This window comes from Pectinophora gossypiella, chromosome 16, assembly GCF_024362695.1.
Source record: "Pectinophora gossypiella chromosome 16, ilPecGoss1.1, whole genome shotgun sequence".
NCBI lineage: Eukaryota > Metazoa > Arthropoda > Insecta > Lepidoptera > Gelechiidae > Pectinophora > Pectinophora gossypiella.
In genome coordinates, this window is record NC_065419.1 from 13477122 (window position 1) to 13499611 (window position 22490).

Here is a 22490-nt window from a genome sequence, read left to right on the forward strand (position 1 = left end):
TTAACATAGTAAGTGTAAAATTTTAAGTGTAAATTTACAAAAAAAATATATACGTATAGATAAAGATAAATATTTTTATTGTGTATAAATTGTGGTAGTTATAAATAATAGTTGCAGTTATAGTTGCAAATTACGTCTCACTAAATTTTTCCTTATGGTTTAGTGTAGATAAATGAACGTTATGTATGTATGTAGTATAAATAGGTAAGTGCGTCAGTTTCCGTATGTTTGTCCAAAGCATTTTATTGTCCTTATGTGTGTATGTCCAAACCATTTTATAAGAATTTCACAAATAGCTGTCATGTCACTACATGCGATTGTCTGATTATGTAGGCTAAATTTGATGTGGCGACCTCTAGATACTAGTAGTTAATGAAAAAAAAAGGTTCCGGTTGATTGAGGGGAGGCCTGTGCCCAGCAGTGGGACGTATATAGGCTGTTTATGTATATGTATGTTTATATGTAATAAATAGTATATTTTCTTCATCCGTTTCTAGATGGATGAATCGTGAAGGTCCCTCTATAATGTAGTTAGCGCAAAACTTTAAAAACCGCGAAGCAAAATGAGTGCTTAATAAAATTACATCAACACAAAGAGACAAAGTAAAATCTGCATTTTGTCTGCAATAATTTTCATTACAACTTGCAGCGATAAAAGCTCTGTAGGGTGACCACGTTTTTGTAGATTTTCCAGGACAGATTTTTTTTGAAGTGGCGTGTGGCTCGTGAGCGCCGCACGAAATTTTTTGTCGCTTTCGTTAACACTGCTCTAAACATGAATGAAAATGTATGAGACTAAAATGAGCTAACGAAATGTCACGTGCATGGTTTCAAGTCCATGCTTTTTCATTCGTTTCGTTGACGTTAGCGTAGCGTTAACGGAAGTAAAAATAAATAACCTACCTACAACTTCTGAAGGTGGACTTCTGTCTATATTTATTTATTTTGTCTGCTTGTCCACTCAAGTAGTTAATGCCTACAATGAGTCACGGTTTTATGGAACTTGTGGACTACATTGGACTTCTCATCGATCAGTCTTCAATACAATTTAAATGTATCTATCGACAATTTTTTTTATACTGTTTTTTCTTTAGTACCTCGAAGTTGGCAGCATCATCGTTCCTAAACGATGCAGCCATAAACATTAAAAAGTGACGATTAAAAAGGCTTTTTAGCGGGAACGGGAACGGAGCTCTCATCTTTGAATAATCTAAATAAATAATACAAAGTGGTGTTTTGTGGTTAATGATCGCATTAAGTTAGTCGGAAAACATTCGCGATAGTGTTAATTATTATATCGGAATATTCACTAAACAAAGTGTACTTACCTATCTATTTTCGCTTCGTGCCAACAAGCCGCTTCATAACTCGAAAGTTTATGCGGACTTTTGAATTCATTCGTTTGGGGTTCGGAGTGGGAGTCTGCTCCGGAGGTGGGGGCTTAGGTTTCATCATTCATCATCATCACCTTTCATCATTTCATAAATCATCATCAAGAAAAAATACATAAGACATGGCTGTATGGGCATAGTTCCCTTTGCCTTGCCCTTCGAGGAAAACCAAAATAGAAAAAATACGTTTAAAAGGGTACTAGGAGCATACTAGCAGCAGGTATTTTCATCAGCCCATTTTTGCCAGTGTAATATTCTGTCGGTTTTATCGACATGCCCCCGACATGTTCCCAAACGTAAGGAGCTGAAAGCGTTTTATATTTATTAATCGGTCCCAGTCAAGAATAGAACTATAGAACCTATGTACGTGTCCATTAGCTTCCCAAATGATGGTTACTGTACAGTACAACTACCTTCAGCTGCCGACGAAAGAACATTGCTAACGCGATTAGTGCAGGCGTCGACTACAGACTGTCAGGTAAATCTTACCGGGGCTAAATTACACAGCTTACTGTAGTTACACTATACTTACAGATAGCAACTCACGCCCGTCATCCCTATTAGGGTGAACAACACACTAGTATAGGGTATTTGACAGGGTTGAAGGTTGAAGATAAATTAAAACGTATACTTCTCTCGTGTGGGTTGTGAGGTGGAGTACCAACCTCATCAATCCTGGTGTCAGGGTTATTACTGAGCCGCCAAAGGCTGACAGGGCTCATGTAACAAATACTTACTTACATCAGTAATTAGTAACCGGGACCAACGGCTTAACGTGCCTTCCGAAGCACGGATCATCTTACTTTCGGACAATCAGGTGATCACGTCCTAACCAAACTAGGGATTACAAAGTAATTTTTGTGATATTTCCCCACCGGGATTCGAACCCAGGTCCTCCGGATCGTGAGTTTAACGCTCAATCACTGGACCAGAGAGAGGCCCGCAATTTTTGCTCGATGTCAAAAAGGTTACAATATCAAATTTGTGTATCTACTGTTGTTTACCTAGTCAATGGTAACCCTCCGTGCGCGAGTCCGACTCGCACTTGGCCGGTTTTTGATAAATAAATAGATGAATTTTTCTTTTGACGTGACTTATTTATTTATTTATTTTTTATTTATTTATTTATTTCTCTCTCTACAAAGGATCATTTAATAACTAATGGGTACAAAATGTTTTGAAATGTTATTGTAGATTTGCCGCGAATGGCATTGAATACTTGGCCGGAATTTGTTGAACGAGGACCTACTAGGTATCTAAGAAAACTCAAACGGAGGAGGAAATGTGTGAAAGCTAGAGGTCAACGGACTTGGTAAGCGAATGTACACGTATCACTGCTCCGTAATGTGTATCAATTTATTTCAATGGAGATCCCACGGAGAGAGTCAAAGATTAAGTAGGCTTCGTAGAAGATATATACGTATCAAAAAAGATAACGTAAGAACGAGGAACGTTCCAGATAATATCTTTATTTTGTACCATTAAAGCCTTAAATATATTACAATATTTGTTTACATTTATAAATATGTAGTTACAGGCTGTGATATAATTGCTATGAGTCGGATGTTATCCCTAAAACTTTTAAAACTGAGCTAAGGATACCAGCTACCATCCAAAAGTTGTATGCAAAAGCCAAAAGTGAGGGTGCTGACAAATAATACAAGGTGTTACCGACATCGTAACGAAAACTATGAGGGATGGTTCAGACTACGATTCTGAGTTGATATCAAGTAGAATTTTCCGTCGCAAAAGTATGGAATAGAAATAAAAAGAACACTAAAATTTTCATGAATTTTCCGACAGGAAAATCCACTTGATATCAACTCAGAATCATGGCCTGAATCATCCCCCTCAGTATTTGTTACGATGTCACTAACACCCTATCTACTTGCATGGCTACTTGTATGTACTTGTACAGGGTGTAAGTGACATAGTAACAAAAACTGAGAAGGTTGATTCAGCTCAATATTCTGACCTAATATCAAGTAAAATATTCCATAGCAAAAGCATAGAATTTGAAAATTAAAAAAAAAAAAAAAACACAAAAAATATGAATGTTACGACGGAAAATTCCATTTGATATTAACTCAGAATCGTGGTCTGAATCATCTCCCTCAGTATTCGTTACGTACGGTCACGAGTACTAATATGTAATACACTGAAACCATGTCACATTAACTTTTTTGACAAATTAAACCGTAAGTCTCATTAAATGTCAAATATGATAGTGCGACAGGGTTCTAAAGTGGGTACATGATAGTGCTCATGACTGTACGTCCGTATATAGATAGCACTGTCGAGATTCAACGTGATAATTATCTATACGTATTTTCTTATTAAGTTACTCGTAATTATTTCATTGACCCACTCAAGATGTTTCTGAAAAGAAAAGAACATCAAAATCGGACTTGTCCCTGGCCAATTAGAAGTTAGTCAGAAAGCTCCGGCTTCATTCTTCCTCTATCGTGTGGGTTGTGAGGTGGAGTACCAACCTCATCAACCCTGCTGTCAGGGTTACTATTGAGCCGCCAAAGGCTGACATGGCTCATGTAACGACTACTTACTTACATCAGTAATTAGTGACCGGGACCAACGGCTTAACATGCCTTCCGAAACGGAACATCTTACTTTTGGACAATCTGGTGATCAACCAGTAATGTCGTAACCAAACTAGGGACAAAAAGTCATTTTTGTGATATGTCCCTTCGGGAATCGAAACCGGGACCTCCTTGGATCAACCACTGGACCACGGAGGTCGTTATTGACTTTATTGACCGGCTTTATTGACTCCACTAATTGTGCAGCGATCCATCAGGCTCTCGTGCAGAAGAACGATTCGACTACCATAAGGAGTTTTTTTATTTAAAAGTTCGATCTTTTTTTTGACGTGACTTATTGTAGATTTGCCGCAGATGCCATTGACTACTTTGCCGGACAAATGGGTAACGCTGAAGGCTCTCACCCGGTACAACGCTTAAGACAACAGGCCTGAGGGTGCTCAGTTGGGCGCGAACCTCGGTTCAGGGCGGCGTCTGAGAGGAAAAACATTTGAAAGAATTAATCAACCCTAGTGGGTCGATAGCGATAAGCGCTGATTGAGGGAAATCGTCGACCACACCGGCGGGGTCGGTATCGGGGTCCTGAAATGTTTGGTGTCGCGAGCTGATTGGCTGCCTCTATGGCTAGGGTAACCGGGTCGTCGGGATCGTATATTACGTCCTTCAAAACTTCGAACCTATGACGATTACGAAACAAAGTGCTGGTAGGTACCTGATGAGAAGTAGCTACTTTTCGTGAGCTCTATCACACAATGTCGCGTCTGCAAAGTTCCTAATTACTAATATTTGACATCACACATGTCTCCACAGGATGTCTGCACTGTATAGAAATTATATCTAGACATTGAATGCGAATAAGCACACGTGTTTACCACAAGCGATGTCGCCATTGCATTTTACTATTTTTTATTTTGTCGCTTCAAAACAGTATATAACTGAATCCCAGGGAGGGCCGATACGTAGTGCGGCAGTGTTCGCGTCTAAATTAAGACCACCTCCGCCTGGCCTCGTATCAAGATGCGTCCGCGCACACCGACCGCCCGCTCAATAAAAACCAAACGTAGTACATATTATATTTTTCCAACGAAATCGACTTTTCCAATCATTAAGTGATAAGCTACCAAAATTGCGAAAAGATACCATTGATTGTCACTCGATTATCGTCAAATAAATACCATGGTGAGTATGACAAGTTCCAATTTATAAAAATAGCATCAGTGATCTTGAATTCTGGCTGTGACTGCAATTATTTTAAAATGATCGCGTAACGCCTCGGAAATATACTAAAATTTTCTTTCGAATGCTGTTCAAATTGACTAATTGGCGTAATTTTTTACTTTTTCAGACTGTGAAGTGAATTACAAGTGATATTTTGTATAGAGTTGTGAACATTGAAGAGCTAACTCGCCAATATGAAGTTCACAATCGACGTACTGGGTATTTTTCTAAAAGTAGTCGTTAAGGTGAGTGTTTCAAACAGTTTTAAAAATCATAAGCCATTGAATTCATCTATCATTCTTTATAACAATTCTTCTTTCGCACATCTCTTAAAAATGCAACTAAAACCTCATCTTAAAAGAAAACCTTATACGTCATTTAAACGAAATATCATGAAGGATGTAATGAATGAAAACATTTTTATGCTTATTACTATTTTTATTTCTTTTTATGATAGATATAAGTACTAAGAATAACCAATCATTACAAGCAAATAAATTCAACGCTATTTCTAATTTCAATTGTATTTCTGCGAAAATACTTAATGTAATTTACGTAATGTGAAAATGTTTAAAACAAAAACCACGACCTCAAAATTATAAGAAAAGATGTTCGTTTTTTGAAATATTTATTTAAACACATAATTCTAATTCACAAAACTATTAGACTATAAGAATAATTAAGTTCGTTTTTTGAAATATTTATTTAAATACAAATTCATTTTTTTTATTTAAAAGAAATTTTATTTAAAAAAATTTAAAATATTTTTTAAATTAATTAGACTAGACTTTTGGCAACTTTGGCTACTGTCCTTTTGTTGTTGTTTATTTAATCGGGCAACAGACAATTTGACATACAGCCAGATGAGAGGCCTCTACCTATTTTGTTGCCATTTGTCTTCGTCTACTTCAATTTTGAACATTATTTTCTTGGTATTGAGAATATAATTTGCATTGTAGCACTGCCCATCCCAATAGGTTTGTCGATGTATGTATAAAATATTTAACAGGAATTTCAAGACACGACCAAGGGTACGTAATGAGAGTTGTTAGCGCTCTCCATTTGTCCGGCCAAGTAGTTCAACGACTGAGGCAAACATACAATATCTCATGTCAATAAAATTATTTTTTTTTAGTTCAAATCTCAAACTATGAGATAGGCATGTGGCGATTTTCCTTGGTATGGCCAAGGTTGAGTTAATTTCCGTGTGTTCACGTATGGCACTGCGCATAGTAATCGAATCACAATGGATGACCTCTAAATAATGCGTAAACACAAAAAAAAGGAATTTAACAAAAATAAACAGGCTATAAGTACATAGGTATAGGTAAGTTAATCCTATCTAAGTTGTCTATGAGCGACAGTTTACGTATGTATGTTATAATTTGAACATCGAAGAGTAGACAACAATTTATGTCAACTTATTACTCAATTTATCCAAGCGCCTGTTCATTAGTTCATAGCAGACGGCGTTCAAGTCAATTTTGAAATTAAATTGCCAATATTTTTTATGAAATTATATTTATTTTTGGAATTTGAGTTTCTAACGCTAAGAGCCGTGGTAGCAATTGGTAGAACGCTTGCCTCTCAGTCTCACTTGGAGGTCGCAGGTTTGAATCAAGCACAGGCCTAAACCAATTGTCGAATTTGTTATCGAATTCATGTTTGGATCATAAACGATTTTCAAAACATGGTGAAGAAACCCACATTCCCGAGAAATGCATTTTCGGAGTTAAGTGACCTAACCTGTGTGGGCTGGTTTTCCCTTCGCGGGTTGGAAGGTCAGACAGGCAGTCGCTTCTGTAAAAAACCGGACCTGTCAAATCTTCAGGTTAGGTAAGCCGACCCTGTGAAAACAGGATAATGCTAGGAGGATGATGATGAAGGGATTTCTAACGCCACTTCTATTCCTTAACAGCGCTACGTTTAAGGGTACATAGGCTTCTTAGCCTAGGGGAGACGGAAAATTCCATTGATATTAACTCAGAATTATGAGCTGAATCAATCTCCCTGGGTATTCGGTGTCACCCACACCCTGTATACGTGTCTACGTGTCCTGGATACAAGGTAATAAATAGAAATTTATAATGACGAAATAGCTAACTAAGAATCTGTTTAAAAATGTGTTAATAAAAACACATAACACGATTGTTTGAAGCTCCCGTTTGGCAAGAAGCCATACTCTAAAAGTTTACTTCCCGGGTTAAAGTATAATTTCGACAGTCTAAATTAACTATAAAACTATCTTTTTGAAGATCATAGCCCCGAACAATACTTATTCTAAAATAATCCAGGGTGTTAGTGACATCGTAACGAAAACTTTGAGGGATGATTCCGACCTTGATTCTGAGTTGATATCAATTGGAATTTTCCGACTGCAAATTCCACTTGATATCAACTCAGAATCATGGTCCGACTCATACCTACCCCTCAGTATTCGTTCCGGTGTCACTAACACCCTGTATATAAACTGTATTCTATTGAAGCTAGCAATCTAATACTTCAGCAATAGTTGAAGTATTGACCCCTTGAAGAGTTTGGAGTCGAGAGCAAACTCGTAAAGTGTCCGGATATCGGCAGTCGATCTGCTGGACCGGGCTGCTATTGAGTGTGTACACGATACGTGACCTGAATAAATTGTACGTAAAACTACGTTTTATGTTCTAAAACCTATAGGTACTTACCGGTAACGAACTTGCACAAATGACTTATTAATTTATCTTGTGCAGTTTTTACGAACATTGTTGGCTCGACCATTACTTAAAGACGGCAATAGACTCACCTTTTTTTTTACTTATTGTAGATTTGCCGCAGATGGCATTAACTACTTGGCCGGACAAATGGGGAGCGCTGAAGGCTCTCACCCGGTACAACGTTTAAGACAACAGGCCTGAGGGTGCCCAGTTGGGCGCGAACCTCGGCTCAGGGCGTCGTCTGAGAGGAAAAATATTTGAAAGAATTAATCGACCCTAGTGGGTCGATAGCGATAAGCGCTGATTGAGGGAAATCGTCGACCACGCCGGCAGGGTCGGTATCGGGGTCCTGAAGTGTTTGGTGTCGCGAGCTGATTGGCTGCCTCTATGGCTAGAGTAATCGGGTCGTCGGGATCGTATATTACGTCCTTGCTCTTACCTCCTTCGTCCGTCGTAATAGATTCACCACCAATCACGTTGGCCTAATAGAGAGCTTAGTGACGTGTGGGTACTTGGCGCATCTCGTAATGGATGTTCCTCTGACTACACCAATTGGGATATTGTCGCGAGATAATTTTATGTTATGTTAAAACTTCAGTAGGCTGTGCACGGTAACCGCGCCGCCCGCGGCGCGAAATATATCGAGGCCTTCAACCAATAGCCATTTGACGTCCATCTACGTAGATCGCATTCGTATCGTTTATTGGTCGAAGCGCTCAATATAATTTGCGGCGCGGTTGTCTTGCAGACCCGGCAGGACCCCGATACCGACCCCGCCGACGTGTCGCGAATTGATTGGCCGCCTCGCTAGTAGACGTCGCATCGGATCTTCGAGATCGTATACCGATCAAGTATCGTCCCTAAGCGGGATGTATTCGGAAGCCGCAACTACCAGAGGATTTGGGTGGTGCGGTTCAGAGTCGAAAAAACGTTTCAAAGCTAATTTTATTTTATTTTATTTTCTTCGGAAAACCAATCACGTTGGCCTAATAGAAATAATATATTATGTTACAACTATACAATAAGCCTAATAAACTATACAATAATAGGTTTTCGCAAATAACAACTTAATATCTACTGGATGAGATGAAAACAGCAAACTCGCCAAAAAAATTCACGCCCCACCATTTGGAACCCGCTTAGACTATTCAGAAAATCCACAACTCAGCTGATGCCTAATATCTTTAGGTCTAATATTAAACAGATCCAAATCTGTAGCAAGTGACAATTCATTGAAAGATTTACTAGCTCTGCATATCATCATCAGCCCATTAACGTCCCCACTGCTGGGGCACGGGCCTTCCCTATGGACGGATAGGGAGATCGGGCCTTAAACCACCACGCGGGCCCAGTGCGGATTGATGGTTATTAACGGCTGCTAATGCAGCCGGGACCAACGGCTCTGCATATATAAGAATTATATTTTAAGTTGTTGGGAATCGGGACCAACAGCTTAAAGCCGGTGTTCAGATAGGAAAGAATTCGCAAACATTGGAACACCCAAGACGCTAGTAGCGCCACAAATCTCTCCTACACTCGCACAAGTATTTTGATATCAAATAAATAACAGGTAAAGTGCACCGCGCCGTTTCTCGCTTGGCATAATGGAATAAACAAACCCATATATTACAGTTTGCATACAAAATACTACCCAGAGATAAGTAAACAAAGTTAGAAATTGTTCGTTGGATATGTCTTGACGCGCTCCTAAGTAGACTGTTAACTAATTTACTATTCTAATTAAAAGATGGAAGTGTGTTCTATTTTCGAATAATATTATTATGAAGGGTATTAAAACAGCTGGAACAAATGAAAACGTCATTTAAAGAGCTTCAAAACCACTTTCCGGGAAATGCATTTTCAGAGGTATGTAACCTAATATGTATTGGGCTGGTTTTTTCTTCGCGGGTTGGAAGGTCAGACAGGCAGTCTCTTCTGAAACAACCGGACCCTGTGAAAAACGGGATAATGTTAGAGATGATAAACCTAACTCAGACGCTGGTGGGGAGCGGAGAGTCGCCGTTCTATACGTAGTATTATTCCTTATTCTATGCTCCTGTTTAATTTCCGTTGTTGCTATTTGTATTTTTGTAATTGCGCAAGACATTATTGTCTATTTTTTTTATTTTTCTTCTGTAAGTGTGCGTAAAAGATTTATTATTAATAGGTACCATTTCTTGGATCACATTTAACCGACTTCTAAAGAACAAAAACTTAATACGACGCGTATTTTTTTCAGATAAACAAAGTGACGTTTGCGCCACTAGTGGTGTCGACGCTATTCATCCTGCTGACGTCGCTGCTGGCCCACTGTGCTCGGCGACTGGTCCAGAAGTTGGTGAAGGAGTCCTTTGTCAGACAACTCCTAGAAGAGGCCATAGCCGCTGCCGAACTCTGCGGGTGCTGCTTCGAACTTATTATTGGTAAGTAACTGATAAAGTCACTCTTACTTTGGTATGTTTTCGTACTAATTCGAGACGTACGAACACTGTAGAACCATAGAATAAAGAATTATACGCATGGTATAATAAAACAAGGTATGCTCAAAAGTGACAGCTAACCTTTCAAGGTTAGCGGCGCTGACGTCATCTCACCCTCTGTTGCCATTTTGTAAAACATAAATTACCCACGACTAATGTTTCCAATTTGCTTTGCAGGGCAATTTTGAACTTTTATCAAAAAAATAAAAAACTTACTTACAGTTTGAATGATTGTTATTGTATGTGTTAAGTGACAGTAATTAAGTAAGTACGTTAGTCAGTAATTCGCTTTCAATAGTAAAATTTAAGTCCTTGGAATGTTGGAGATACCAATTTAATGGTAACACTCATGTGACACTTACGTCATCAAACGGCTAGCAATGGCGGCATAGGATTGATCGTATCTTGTTTTATTATATTATGATAATACGAATAGAACGGTAACTTATCCCCGCACCAATTCGAATCGGGCGCGAGCCAGACTTACCTCACCCCCTCTAGGTCTTCAGTAGGGCGTAAGCCGCTAAAGAGTGAGAGAGTGCGTGGACTGTCTTTCTCTCGCTCACTCAAACTTAGGCAGCACACGGTGCGAATTCGATTTTTGTATGGAGTGTCAGGGCTGTGCCGGTGGTTTGTGTAGAAGAATTTCTAAACCCCCTTTTAGGGTGAATCTCAAAATTTCAAGTTTGGTGGCGAAATTTCATATTGTTTTTTCATGAAAAATTGGGTTCCGACATGAAAAAGATCCAAAAGGATAGTCGGTTCCGACATGAAAAACGAATTTTTCAATTCCCAATTTCCCCAATTTTTCACGAGAAAATTGTATGACAGTTCGCCACCAAACTTGACACATTTTGATATTCACCCTTTACATGCATCACATGCTGCATGCTATCTGCAAGAACATCCCAACAAATTAGGCTCTGGGACAAGCGACAATTCAACCCCACACATTTGCCGCTATCAAAGGAAGCCTAGATCGTATCCTGGCTAGCTCTGAACCATTGACCTATGCTCTATGGTTTTGAATCCAGTCAGGGACATTTGCATGCTAAATAATCATAGACTCACGCCCGTGAACCCTTTTGGGTGGGCAGAGGCAGACGTAAGTAAACAATACAAATTGCATGCTAAATGATCCCAGCAAATATTTAATTAATGTTTTAGACTATAATATAAACTGACGACGAGAAACCTTTACACATTGCCGAGAAATGCAATTTTTGGGGATATGTGACCTAACCTGCATTGGGCTGGTTTTCTCTTCGCGGGTTGAAGACAGACAGGCAGTCGCTTCTGTAAATAACCAGACCTGTCAAATCTTCAGGTTAGGTAAGCGGACCCTGTGATGCTATAGGATGATGGTGACAAGCCTTTACAGGGTGGGTAGAGCTACATGTAACCAGAAAAGACAATTTACAGCTTCTTCTTCTTATCGTGTGGGTTGTGAGGTTAGTTTTGATACTTAAGTACTAGGATGGACGGAAATTAAGATGTACCTACTTATTATTCATGATATTATTTCCTTTTCTTTTCGGCGGATAAGAAAATGAGAGAGGTATAACTTAAAATAACCAGCACCATTGGACTAACTATTCCAGTTGCGGATAACTTCGGTGTCGCCACGTATGCGGTGTTCCTGTTCGCCCTGACTATCTGGTGGTCCATGAACTGGGGAGAAGCCACAGCATGCCCCTACACGCATCTCGAGGATATCATTGAAGGTAATGTGGCTATGTATCTGCGTGTTCGTGATGTCGTAACGAATACTGAGGGGGATGATTCATACCATGATTTTGAGTTGATATCAAGTGGAAATTTCCATCGCATCGAATCATCCGCCTCAGTATTCGTTATGATGTCACTAACACCCTGTATATGTAATGTAGTGTTAGACCAACGTGGTGGTGAGCTGTATGACAACTGTAAGATAAACTTAAGTGCACCGGTACCGGCTCAGAGAAATTAGCCACTCAGAGAAATTAGTCAAATTTCTCAGGGAAATTAGTCAAATTTCTCAGGGAAATTAGACAGATTTCTCAAAGAAATTAGTCAAATTTCACTAAGACCGATCCGGCGTTACCCGATTGGGAAGCAATCCGGAGACACAGGACCACTGTGACTCCATCCAACATGAGAAGAATCCTTTTGTTCTCAGTTCAATAACCAGTAGTTGATTCTTTTATTTTTTTCCAATTTCCTACTTCCAGGCAAGGGCGATGTCCGCAAGGCTCTCCTAAAGACGTGGGCGGAGCTGACTGGTGGAATTCTGGTGTTCAAGTACGTGCAGCTGTACTGGGCGCTGGAGATCTCAGAGACGCACAAGGACAAGGCTTTTGAAGACTGCAAGGCTGATTTGCAGGTACGAAGGGTCAAATGGGTTTGGTTTTGTGTGCCCACTATAGTTTTGGATTTCACCAAAATCTAAGCTTTGTTTATTTTTATTTTACATAATTCTGTAACAATATCTGTACAGGTATACCCAATGCGACATTATAACATAAATGCGATTAAATATTTTATAAAACAAAGTATAGATAACATTTAGTCATCATCACCACCAGCCCATTAACGTTCCCACTGCTGGGGTACGGGCCTTTCCTATGGATGGATAGGGAGATCGGAAGCCTCTGCTATAACATTATATTTTTGAATAATTTATGGTGGTATTAATAAACTAATCTCAGCTTCGAGACCGCCCTCAAGATCATGTCAATGTGACAGTTCTCATATAAAAGCAGAGACTTGAGCATGATTTTGGAGGCAGTCTCAGCTGAGATTCTTTTATTAATTCCACCCTAAGTACCCCGAGCAATGAGAAAATAAGTAATTAGCACGTTAAATCTGACCAACGCCATCTATATTTTATTTGGGGAACGTGGCCTAGATAGTCCTTCATTAAATATCTTGCATGTGCTCTAACGGATATGCATCTGTGTGTGATAGATATTTTGTTTTTGGGTGTGCTGTCAAAAATGTGGTCACGACCTGCAACTTAAACTGGAACTTCGGTTGTCAGGCCCTTTGTTAGATTAATTTTCTTCTTCTGTTCTAAGAGAATAGGGGTGTTAAAAAGGCCGCATTGAACCAATTCACCTAAAAAAGCAATATTGCTATTTGACATTTGTTGGCTTTGCGCAATTACTTTTATATGTGCAAATGTCACATTGCAATATTGTTTTTTAGATGACTTACTTCGATTTTTTAGACCCCCAGTGCTGCTATCAAAGCGAACGTGAATACCAGTTTCAGTAGCAGTTCAATCGCTTCAGTGGCCTTAAGCTTGCGTATGCTAATGCAGCACCCAAAATGAGATCGAAGGAACAACGATTCCCGATTGAGTACAGGGTGCTATAGCAAGTCCCTTTCCAGACAAGGCTGCATTTACACCTAGATGCCAGCACTAGAGTCCGTTAGGGCACATGTGTTTTGAACGCCCAAATCCGAGATTCGTGACCACCTGGACACTATTTTAGACGAGACATTAGGTTCCAAAGTTTACGGTTATAATAATTTCTTTACCCCAGGTACCAGTCTTGTACGGAGCCGTGGTGGAGGGTATTGCAACGTGCATGTGCCGTTTGGCGTCCAAATCCCTTGGAGACCTCAACCCTCGTTTTGCAACTGCCATCGACTCTTTCATTGGCACCTCACTGGTCGTTGCTGGTAAGTGGATTGAAAACTTTTTGGATAAAATTACCAATTTTGAACTTAAAGCGCGTCTTCTTGAGTGAAATCGGGACGGATGAAGCGTGAAGATTTCTTAGTGGTATCTGATCAATGGTCATTACGACTGTGGGAGAAATCGAAGGAATTTGTTTATTAGATCGGCAAACCAGCATTAGACGTTGCTATAACAACACTGTAGTTCTTAAATGCCAACGCTTCGTAAAGAATGTCGCCGATTTTGTCAAGTGGACGCTTACCTTTATTCAAGCTGTATTGAATTTGCTTTACCTATTTTCGTGTTAACTGACTGATTCGAAGTTTGGAGTAAGTGTTTTATACAGAATTACAGAAGTAAAGCTTTGTTAGGGTCACGAATTAATTTTTCAGTTTTGGATTTTTTCATCGTTCACTCTTCATCAACATTACCCACCTTTAGGGAGTTTCCACTGACTGGCACTATTTCGTAGTTTTAGTTCAACATCTAGATATGGAATAACCTTCAAATCTTGGTGCCCTGATGAATTCCGGGTAGTTTTTATTGAGTTATATGTTCAAAAGTTTGCTTTCTATGTGACTTTGCAAACATTTGGAACGCTCGCTAGCTTTATCCCGTTTTCACAGGGTCCGCTTATCTAATCTGAACATTTGACCCGGTCTTTTATAGAAGTAACTAAAACAAACATTTAGAACACGACATTAAATATATATATTCTTTTTTTAGTATGTGCAAAACGATAACATGACAATTCATCACAGCCACTCGCCTCGCCAGCTATGTTTACGTTCTATGTAAACATAAATACAAATCTGACGGTTTAATTCTATAAAATGATTTCAACACAACAATAGTTGTCATATTGTTTGATCAACAGTTTGTCCTTAGAGGACCTCTGTAGGCTGCAAGCCCATGCACGCTTTCCTTCTGAAAAACTGGACTTCTATCCAGGATTATATTTTCCTGAGAAATGGAAATTATCATTTATGAGATTCTGCATAAAAAATCTTTATTTTAATTTTTATATTGATGTTTTTTGTATGTTGATGGATATGGACCCTGTGATGTCTGAATTAAAATTATTATTATTATTATAAAGCGAAATCAAATCTTTTCAACCAATCTTAACATTGATATTGGCGCTGATTCCAGTACACACCATCCAACTTTATTTTAAGTTATACTTGTCACTTTCTTATTCCCCGAAAAGTAAAGGGACGGGTAATCAACAGGCGTAACATGTATGGAACACACGTGAATTTTAGGCAGAAGTACAACCCTCACAAAATTTTACATTAATTGATTGGCTTGCATATCAGCGAGATGCTTATTTGATTCGGGTTTTTCATTTATTTTAAAATTAACAGCTGTCAATTAACCGTCTCTTTCCTTTTCGACGGATAAGAAAGTGACAGGTATAACTTAAAATAAAATTAGGCCTTTGCAAGAATGAGGGCCAATATAATCTGCATGTCCATGTGCTAGTTGGTGGAAGCGTCCTTTGTGTCTCACGCCCTTCACTGTTGCAGGCGTCCTGGCTAGGCACACGGTATTCGTCTACCGCTATCAGGACTCAAGTGCCAATGCGGAATTAAGCATCTTTTGCAAAGTCCATTTAGGAAAAGGTACATACATTGTGATCACGGCGGTCAAAAAGGTCACATTGAATCACCTGGAAAAGCAATATTGCTATTTGACATTCGTTGATTTTGCGCACTCAAGGGTGTAGGGACCCTAGTTTAGTTCCTATCCGTTACCTAGATGGCGTACGTATAGCGGATTCAGTGTAAAAAGTAAATAATTTAGTCTTTTTCTCATTTACCATTATTTCTGAGGTTTCATTTTATTTGTTCCTAAAGAGGTAAAATAATAATGTATTTTCTTTAAACTGTTGCTTTTATATACATTCCCATACAAAAGTATTTACTAGGTTTCTGTATTTGTTATAAACAAACGAAAATAAACCTGTATTTTCTTTGAGAAGTTTCTAATAATAAGTAATAAAAAGAACATTGAAATAAGTTGTCAATAACTTCAGACTCAGATTAAACCAGCGGGCTTAGCACCGTAAGCGCGCGACTCTTTCTCGCCTCGACATACGTCACCCGTCACTCTCTCACAGTACTGCATAGAAAGAGACAGACGATCTCTGTCGCGGCGAGAAAGAGTCTCTTATGGTGCTAAGCCCGCTGAAGAAAATAGGAATGTATTACTTATAATATTTTTCATTGTTTGTAGGTTCTCTAGACCTACAAGTAGAGGCAAAAAGGTGTAGAACTCATTTAGCTTAGTTAATCTATGACAAAAAAAAAAAATTTCGATCACCGAATGGTGCGGCTACACTAACGCCATCTATTGTAGTCGAAACGTATATAGCGAGGGTCCCAAAACCCTTAATTTATACGCGCAAATGTCAAATTGCAATATTGCCGTTTTTTAAGTGAATTGCTCTTATTTGGCCTTTTTAGACCGCTAGAAGTGTCAACTAACTCCTCATAATCATTGGCTCAGTTAAAAATGTCAAAACCTGTATATTATTTGCATGGATCACAAATTGTTTCACATTTAGCTTTGTTGTCTATAATATCGGGCTTTTCGGCGGGAACGTAAACAATATGGTTGCTTTCTTCATTGAATAATCTAAATAATTAATACGAAGTGGTGTTTTGTGGTTAACGGTCTCTCGCACCACCCAAATCCCCTGGTAGTTGCGGCTTCCGAGTACATTCCGCTTAGGGACGGTACTGAAAAGTATCGGCGTCCGAAGGACGTACTAATATACGATCCCGACGACCCGATTACTCTAGCCATAGAGGCAGCCAATCAGCTCGCGACACCAAACACTTCAGGACCCCGATACCGACCCCGCCGGCGTGGTCGACGATTTCCCTCATTCAGCGCTTATCGCTATCGACCCACTAGGGTCGATTAATTCTTTCAAATATTTTTCCTCTCAGACGACGCCCTGAGCCGAGGTTCGCGCCCAACTGGGCACCCTCAGGCCTGTTGTCTTAAACGTTGTACCGGGTGAGAGCCTTCAGCGCTCCCCATTTGTCCGGCCAAGTAGTTAATGCCATCTGCGGCAAACCTACAATAAGTCACGTCAAAAAAAAAATGGTTAACGGTCGCATTAAGTTAGTCGGAAAACATTCGCGATAGTGTTAGGTATTATATCAGAATATTCAATAAACAAAGTGTACCTATCTGTTTTCGCTTCGTGCCACTAAGCCGCTTCATAACTCGAAAGTTTATGCGGACTTTTGAGTTAATTCGTTTGGGGTTCGGAGTAGGAGTCTACTCCGAGGGTAGTGGCTTAGTTTCATAATTTCATTAATCATTATCGAGTAAAAAAAAAAAGACTTGGCTGTTTGGGTATACTTCCCTTGCCTTGCTCTTCGGGGAAAACCGAAACAAAAATGGATGTCTATGTTATCACTCGCCTCATAATCTTCAGTAGTAGAATCATAGACAATGTAAAGTTTATGACGTAGTAATCATGTTACTTTATTGTTAAATTAAGTATTATAAGTAAGTAGTTGTAAGTGGTGTTCCGCATCTATGCTGAACTGCGGGCTTAAGACTGTAAGCGTGCGACTCTTTCTCGTCTCGACTTACGTCACCCGTCACTCTCTCACAGTACTGCACAGAAAGAGACAGATGATCTCTGTCGCGGCGAAAAAGAGTCGCGTGCTTACGGTGCTAGGCTCGCTGGGAGCAAATAAAAACATAGAATATTTTCAGCTGCTTGTATCCCCGGACATGTCGTTAACTGACAGATGATTCTGTCAATTTGTGTCCTTTCTGACATGATCGAACAATTGTTATGGACTATCTAACACGTTGACAGTCCCCATACAAAATGTTTTGACTTCCTTGTAAGTTCCGAATATTACTTCACTACTTTGCTAAGTTCCCCGGGATCCAAGTGAACACACCCTTAGTGCGTACGTGGTCGTTTCTTAGTGACCCATGTATGGGTCACGGACCGATGGAGCTAGTCCGTCATGACCCGTAGGTATATGGTTCACGGGACTGTCAACGTGGTAAAGTTTCGAATCAACAGTAGTTGTTGTTGATTAGTTGTGGGTCTGGCTACCCCATTAGGGATTGCGGGTGTGAGTTCATGTATGTATTTTTAAGTTTACAAACTCTTTCCTATTGAATTTGTAAGTAAACATTGATAAACTATTTTTCATAAACCTCGCCTTAGAGCACGGACTCTCAAAACACCCTAAGGTTGCCTGGCAGAAATTTCTGTTTTTTGACGTGTCATATCGTGGCCGTCTTTGCAAACGGAGGTATCAGCAATTTTTTGCTAATAAAATTGTGTTTTATTGACAATAGCAAAAGGTGCCAATCAGATTCGCCAAAAAAAAAATGCCTTGAGTAGTATTCACTATTTGCAAAGAAAGGCAGACTTCACTACCATATTACACTAAAGAAAAAAAAGAGTATACGCTACCTGAGATCCACCCAAATGACCCACCCTTTCTCTTCCAGCGTTCGACTACTCCGGTGGCTACTTCAACCCCGTCCTGGCCACATCGCTGAAGGCCGGTTGTGAAGGCCACACGATGTTGGAACACGCTGTTGTCTACTGGATCGGCGCCTGCGCAGGTTCCTTGCTATCCGTCTACATGTACAAACTTCCCGCCATCCAGAGATTCGTCAAAGGCACGAGCGAAGCCAACGGTGACAGCATTTGGGCTGATAAAGAGGATTAATTATCTCAGGATAGTGCAGTCAGTAATTGTAAATTAAAGTAAATATCACAAGAGTAATTAAAACACATAATAACGGGTTCTTAGCGCGTTTTGCAGAGTGTGCGGTAGAGTTTGCCGCTCTAGGATTGGCTTGCACAGCCATGAAAGAAAGTGCATTTCTTCGAGGCAATGACGTCATAAATCGTCTGAAACAGACGTATAAGGCCAATGATGATGAGCGCGTTTAAAATGGGGATATGCGACTCCCGATATTTCGACACTGTTGCAAGTGCCAGTAGTGTGATCACGGGATGACTTGCAACAGTGTCGAATTATCGGGAGTCTCATATCCCCATTTTAAACGCGGTAAGAACCCGTTGTTATGTGTTTTAATTGTGATAATAACCGCGTAAACTTAAAACAATGTATCACAAGGTTACTCTTAACCTGCGAGCATGCATGAAGTAAGTCTTCGATGATAGTGGAAGAAGCGAAGGTGGAGCGTCAGCTTCGTAGTAAATGGAATTCCCTGATCTCTGCCTACCCTAACGGGAAATAGGCGTGATGTTATGTATCTCAAAAGTCTCCTAAGAGAACAAACAATGGACCATCAACAGCATCTGCATCTGCCCACCCCGGTATCTATTTAGCAACTCTCATCATCAGCCCATTAACGTCCCCACTGCTGGGGCACGGGCCTTCCCTATGGATGGATAGCGAGATCGGGCCTTAAACCATCACGCGGGCCCAGTGCGGATTGATTGTTATTAACGACTGCTAATGCAGCTGGGACCAACGGCTTAACGTGCCTTCCGAAGCACGGAGGAGCTCGAGATGAAAACTTTTTTTTTGTGGTCACCCATCCTATGACCGGCCTTTGCGAAAGTTGCTTAACTTTAACAATTGCAGACCGAGCGCGTTTACCGCTGCGCCACCGAGCTCCTCCTAGTAACAACTCTACCTACTAAAAAAATAATAGTTTCATTAATTACAGCCAGTGTCAATACTGAAGTGTTTAAGTAAAATAAGACAATATACTTCCATACATACACTATTTCCCACTGGGGTAAGCAGAGACTAGGGAATTCCATTTACTTTGATCCTGCTATACTTCTCTTGCTTCCTCCACATTTAAAAAATATGTTTAGAAAAATAATAGTAAAGCTATGGCACAAGCAAAGCCCGAACAGTTTAAATAGGCTATTTTTCACTAAGTCAAATGATATACTTTTTACGGAATGTCAAAGCGAAAATTTTGGTATAGAAACACTGTCCAGATGACGCCATCAATAAAAGCACTCATCCATCGTACTCATTGTGATTTAATTCACAATTAAAATTGGAAAGTAAAGTAAAAAAAGGAATGAGAATGATTTTTGATCCTGTTACAATGCTTCTTTCTCTAGATTAGCTACTAGATCTTTGACCGGGTGAAATACCCTATTGCTTATTGCCAAATCAGCTGGATGCTTTAAAAAAAAATAAACTCAAAAATACTGACTGTACACCCGTTCTCAACTAATAAAATCCTTCCTCTAAGTTACTAAACAGGGTCAATTGTGTCTGCTTTAAAAAAACTTAAAATGGCTGTCAAATGACAAAAGCATACACCTCGCGTTAAAGAAAACTGAAAATTTTCTTCTCGCGTATCATAAGATTTCAGCGACACCAACTTATATTAAATATAATACCATGTGAAACAACTTTTAAGTAATATTTTCTAATTTCTTGGTATTTTTGGTCAAAACAACTGAGCTTAAGTGGCAACACAGCTTTTATGTTGCCGCTATATTCTAACATTCACTTTTTTACGAAAATTAATTTAGTCCCCATTTTTCACTACCGACCGCGACCCAATGTACGGATAAATACTAAAACCAAATGGGTATGGGTAGCAATTAAACTTTTACTTGATTCTAGTCAGTTTTATAGTCGAGAAAAAGCATGTTGCTACTCTGGCAAAGAAAGTCCACATTAAATTAAAAGTTTAGTTTAGATACCTACCTCTTGCCATCGCCATTCGCCATATTTATTTTAACGTCAAGCATAAAACAGAACTGTCAAAGGTTTTTCCTTTGGCTCATATTATAAAGGCCAGGCTAAGATCATGAGACCATTCTGCCTAGTCACCAGAAGAAGGTTGCTATTTCTGTATTTTTTTTTGTACGGCGGATTGCAGAGCTAGGCCAGGTTTTTATAGTGGCCATTAAATTCTGTCTGGTTATTACCTTTGCAAGAAACGTAATTACAAACACTATCTTACATTTTTATATCGACCTCGATCCATGTTACCTTATGTCTTCCAAAAATATAATAAGTGCTACGTACTCCCGTTGTAAATAAATTTTATGTTTTAATAGAACTTGGTTTTATTTTATTCTATTTATTAACAATTTTAAGAAACCGACTAAAATCTGCTTCGGATCACGCTAAAACTCCCTCTACCCCAAACCTTTAAAAACAAAAGAAAGTTCATGTGACGCGCGTATTTTGCAAGTTAAAAAAGGTTATAAGTGTTGAAGTTACTTTTAGAACAACCCGGGGTCAGAAGATAGACACAGAAAAAAAAAAGACAGAAGAAATCTTGTAAGTACCTCTCCTAGTTCGAATTTTATTTGGGTTATTACAGTACACACCATTTAATTACTGCTGTGTTATTTACTTACCTGCCGAAAAGGAAAGGGACGGGTAATCGACAGGCATAAAATTTATGGAACCCACGTCAATTTTAGGCAGAAATCTAAACAAACCGTTGGTCCTAGTTACTACTTTATGATGTAAGTACGTTGTTATTACATGGTATGTCAGGGGTCTTTGGCGGCTCAATAATAACTCTGATGCTAGGCTGATGCTAGGTTGGTTGGTCATCCACCTCACAACCGACACGATAGAAGAAGTTTTGAAGATAACAAGATTTTAATGAAATGGAAAGCTATGGACTGCGGCGAACTATTCCAGTCCAGACCTTTGCTGTTCTTAAAATGGATAAGGATACGAAGCGTTTCTTGCGCATTGATGCGATATTCAATCAACACGAATAGGTGAAATGTCTACCGATATATGGTCACAGATTTGGTAATAGTTACTACAGACTTAGGAGGGTAGTCTGTATTTGAATGTTTACGATCGAAATATATAATGTATCATAATCATAAATATTTGGTCATTAATTTTGTACTCTCTCTAAAAGTACAATCACCAATGCAATTGATTTAAAGATTTTAATTGAATTTCAATTTTACATCTGAAGGCTTACCACGGAATCTTATTGCGATCCAATTTGGATACTAAATGTGATCACTTAAATGGCGTTGTATGTCATGTTACGACTTAACATAGGCAACCTACAAGAATCCGTGATAGTGCTTGTTCGGAGAACACCCTTGGGCTGTAAATCACTGTCGCAGTAAAACATAAGTCGTGGGTAATTTATTTTTTACGAAATGGCAACGCACGGTGAGATGACGTCAGCTGGGCTAACCTTGAAATGTTAGCTATTAGTGCACTTAGGTTTCCTTATAAGTACCATGATATATTCGTAGTATGTACACCCACTCTTCGCCAGGTATATTCCTCTCCCTATCCCTTCGGAGGTACAGGTACGATGCTATGTTATATAACTTATATCTTTTATCGATGTCGAGCCGTTGAATTGGATTGGAAAATACATATAAGCAGTACGACTTCTGTTAGTAACTGTAGTTACAGAATCTAATTTTGCTGAAACGACTTTCGACAATTAAAAACCGAACGACGATTATAAAAGAAAATATAAATCTGTTG

At 39.3% G+C, this 22490-nt stretch overlaps 1 protein-coding gene across 2 annotated transcripts; it reads left to right on the forward strand.

The window, feature by feature from the left end:
- The first annotated feature begins 4919 nt into the window (after nucleotides 1-4919).
- On the forward strand, nucleotides 4920-21069 carry LOC126373857 (aquaporin-11). Of its 2 annotated transcripts, XM_050020205.1 has the most exons (8): nucleotides 4920-5128; nucleotides 5295-5412; nucleotides 10100-10283; nucleotides 11942-12064; nucleotides 12551-12702; nucleotides 13868-14006; nucleotides 15534-15629; nucleotides 18505-21069. In XM_050020205.1, the coding sequence occupies exons 2-8, from the start codon at nucleotides 5362-5364 to the stop codon at nucleotides 18726-18728; spliced, it is 969 nt and encodes a 322-aa protein (XP_049876162.1). In that variant the 5' UTR covers nucleotides 4920-5128; nucleotides 5295-5361; the 3' UTR covers nucleotides 18729-21069. The 2 variants fall into 2 exon arrangements, with proteins under 2 accessions (XP_049876162.1, XP_049876163.1); XM_050020206.1 differs by lacking the exon at nucleotides 15534-15629 and having other exon boundaries at nucleotides 4924-5128.
- The last annotated feature ends 1421 nt before the right edge of the window (nucleotides 21070-22490 follow it).

Excerpts from the sequence above, each read along its gene's own strand:
- LOC126373857 (XM_050020205.1), top strand. The coding sequence starts at position 5,362 with ATGAAGTTCACAATCGACGTACTGGGTATTTTTCTAAAAGTAGTCGTT. Across the intron at positions 10,284-11,941 it reads CTGCTTCGAACTTATTATTG|TTGCGGATAACTTCGGTGTC; the intron begins GTAAGTAACTGA and ends TAACTATTCCAG. Across the intron at positions 15,630-18,504 it reads CAAAGTCCATTTAGGAAAAG|CGTTCGACTACTCCGGTGGC; the intron begins GTACATACATTG and ends TTTCTCTTCCAG.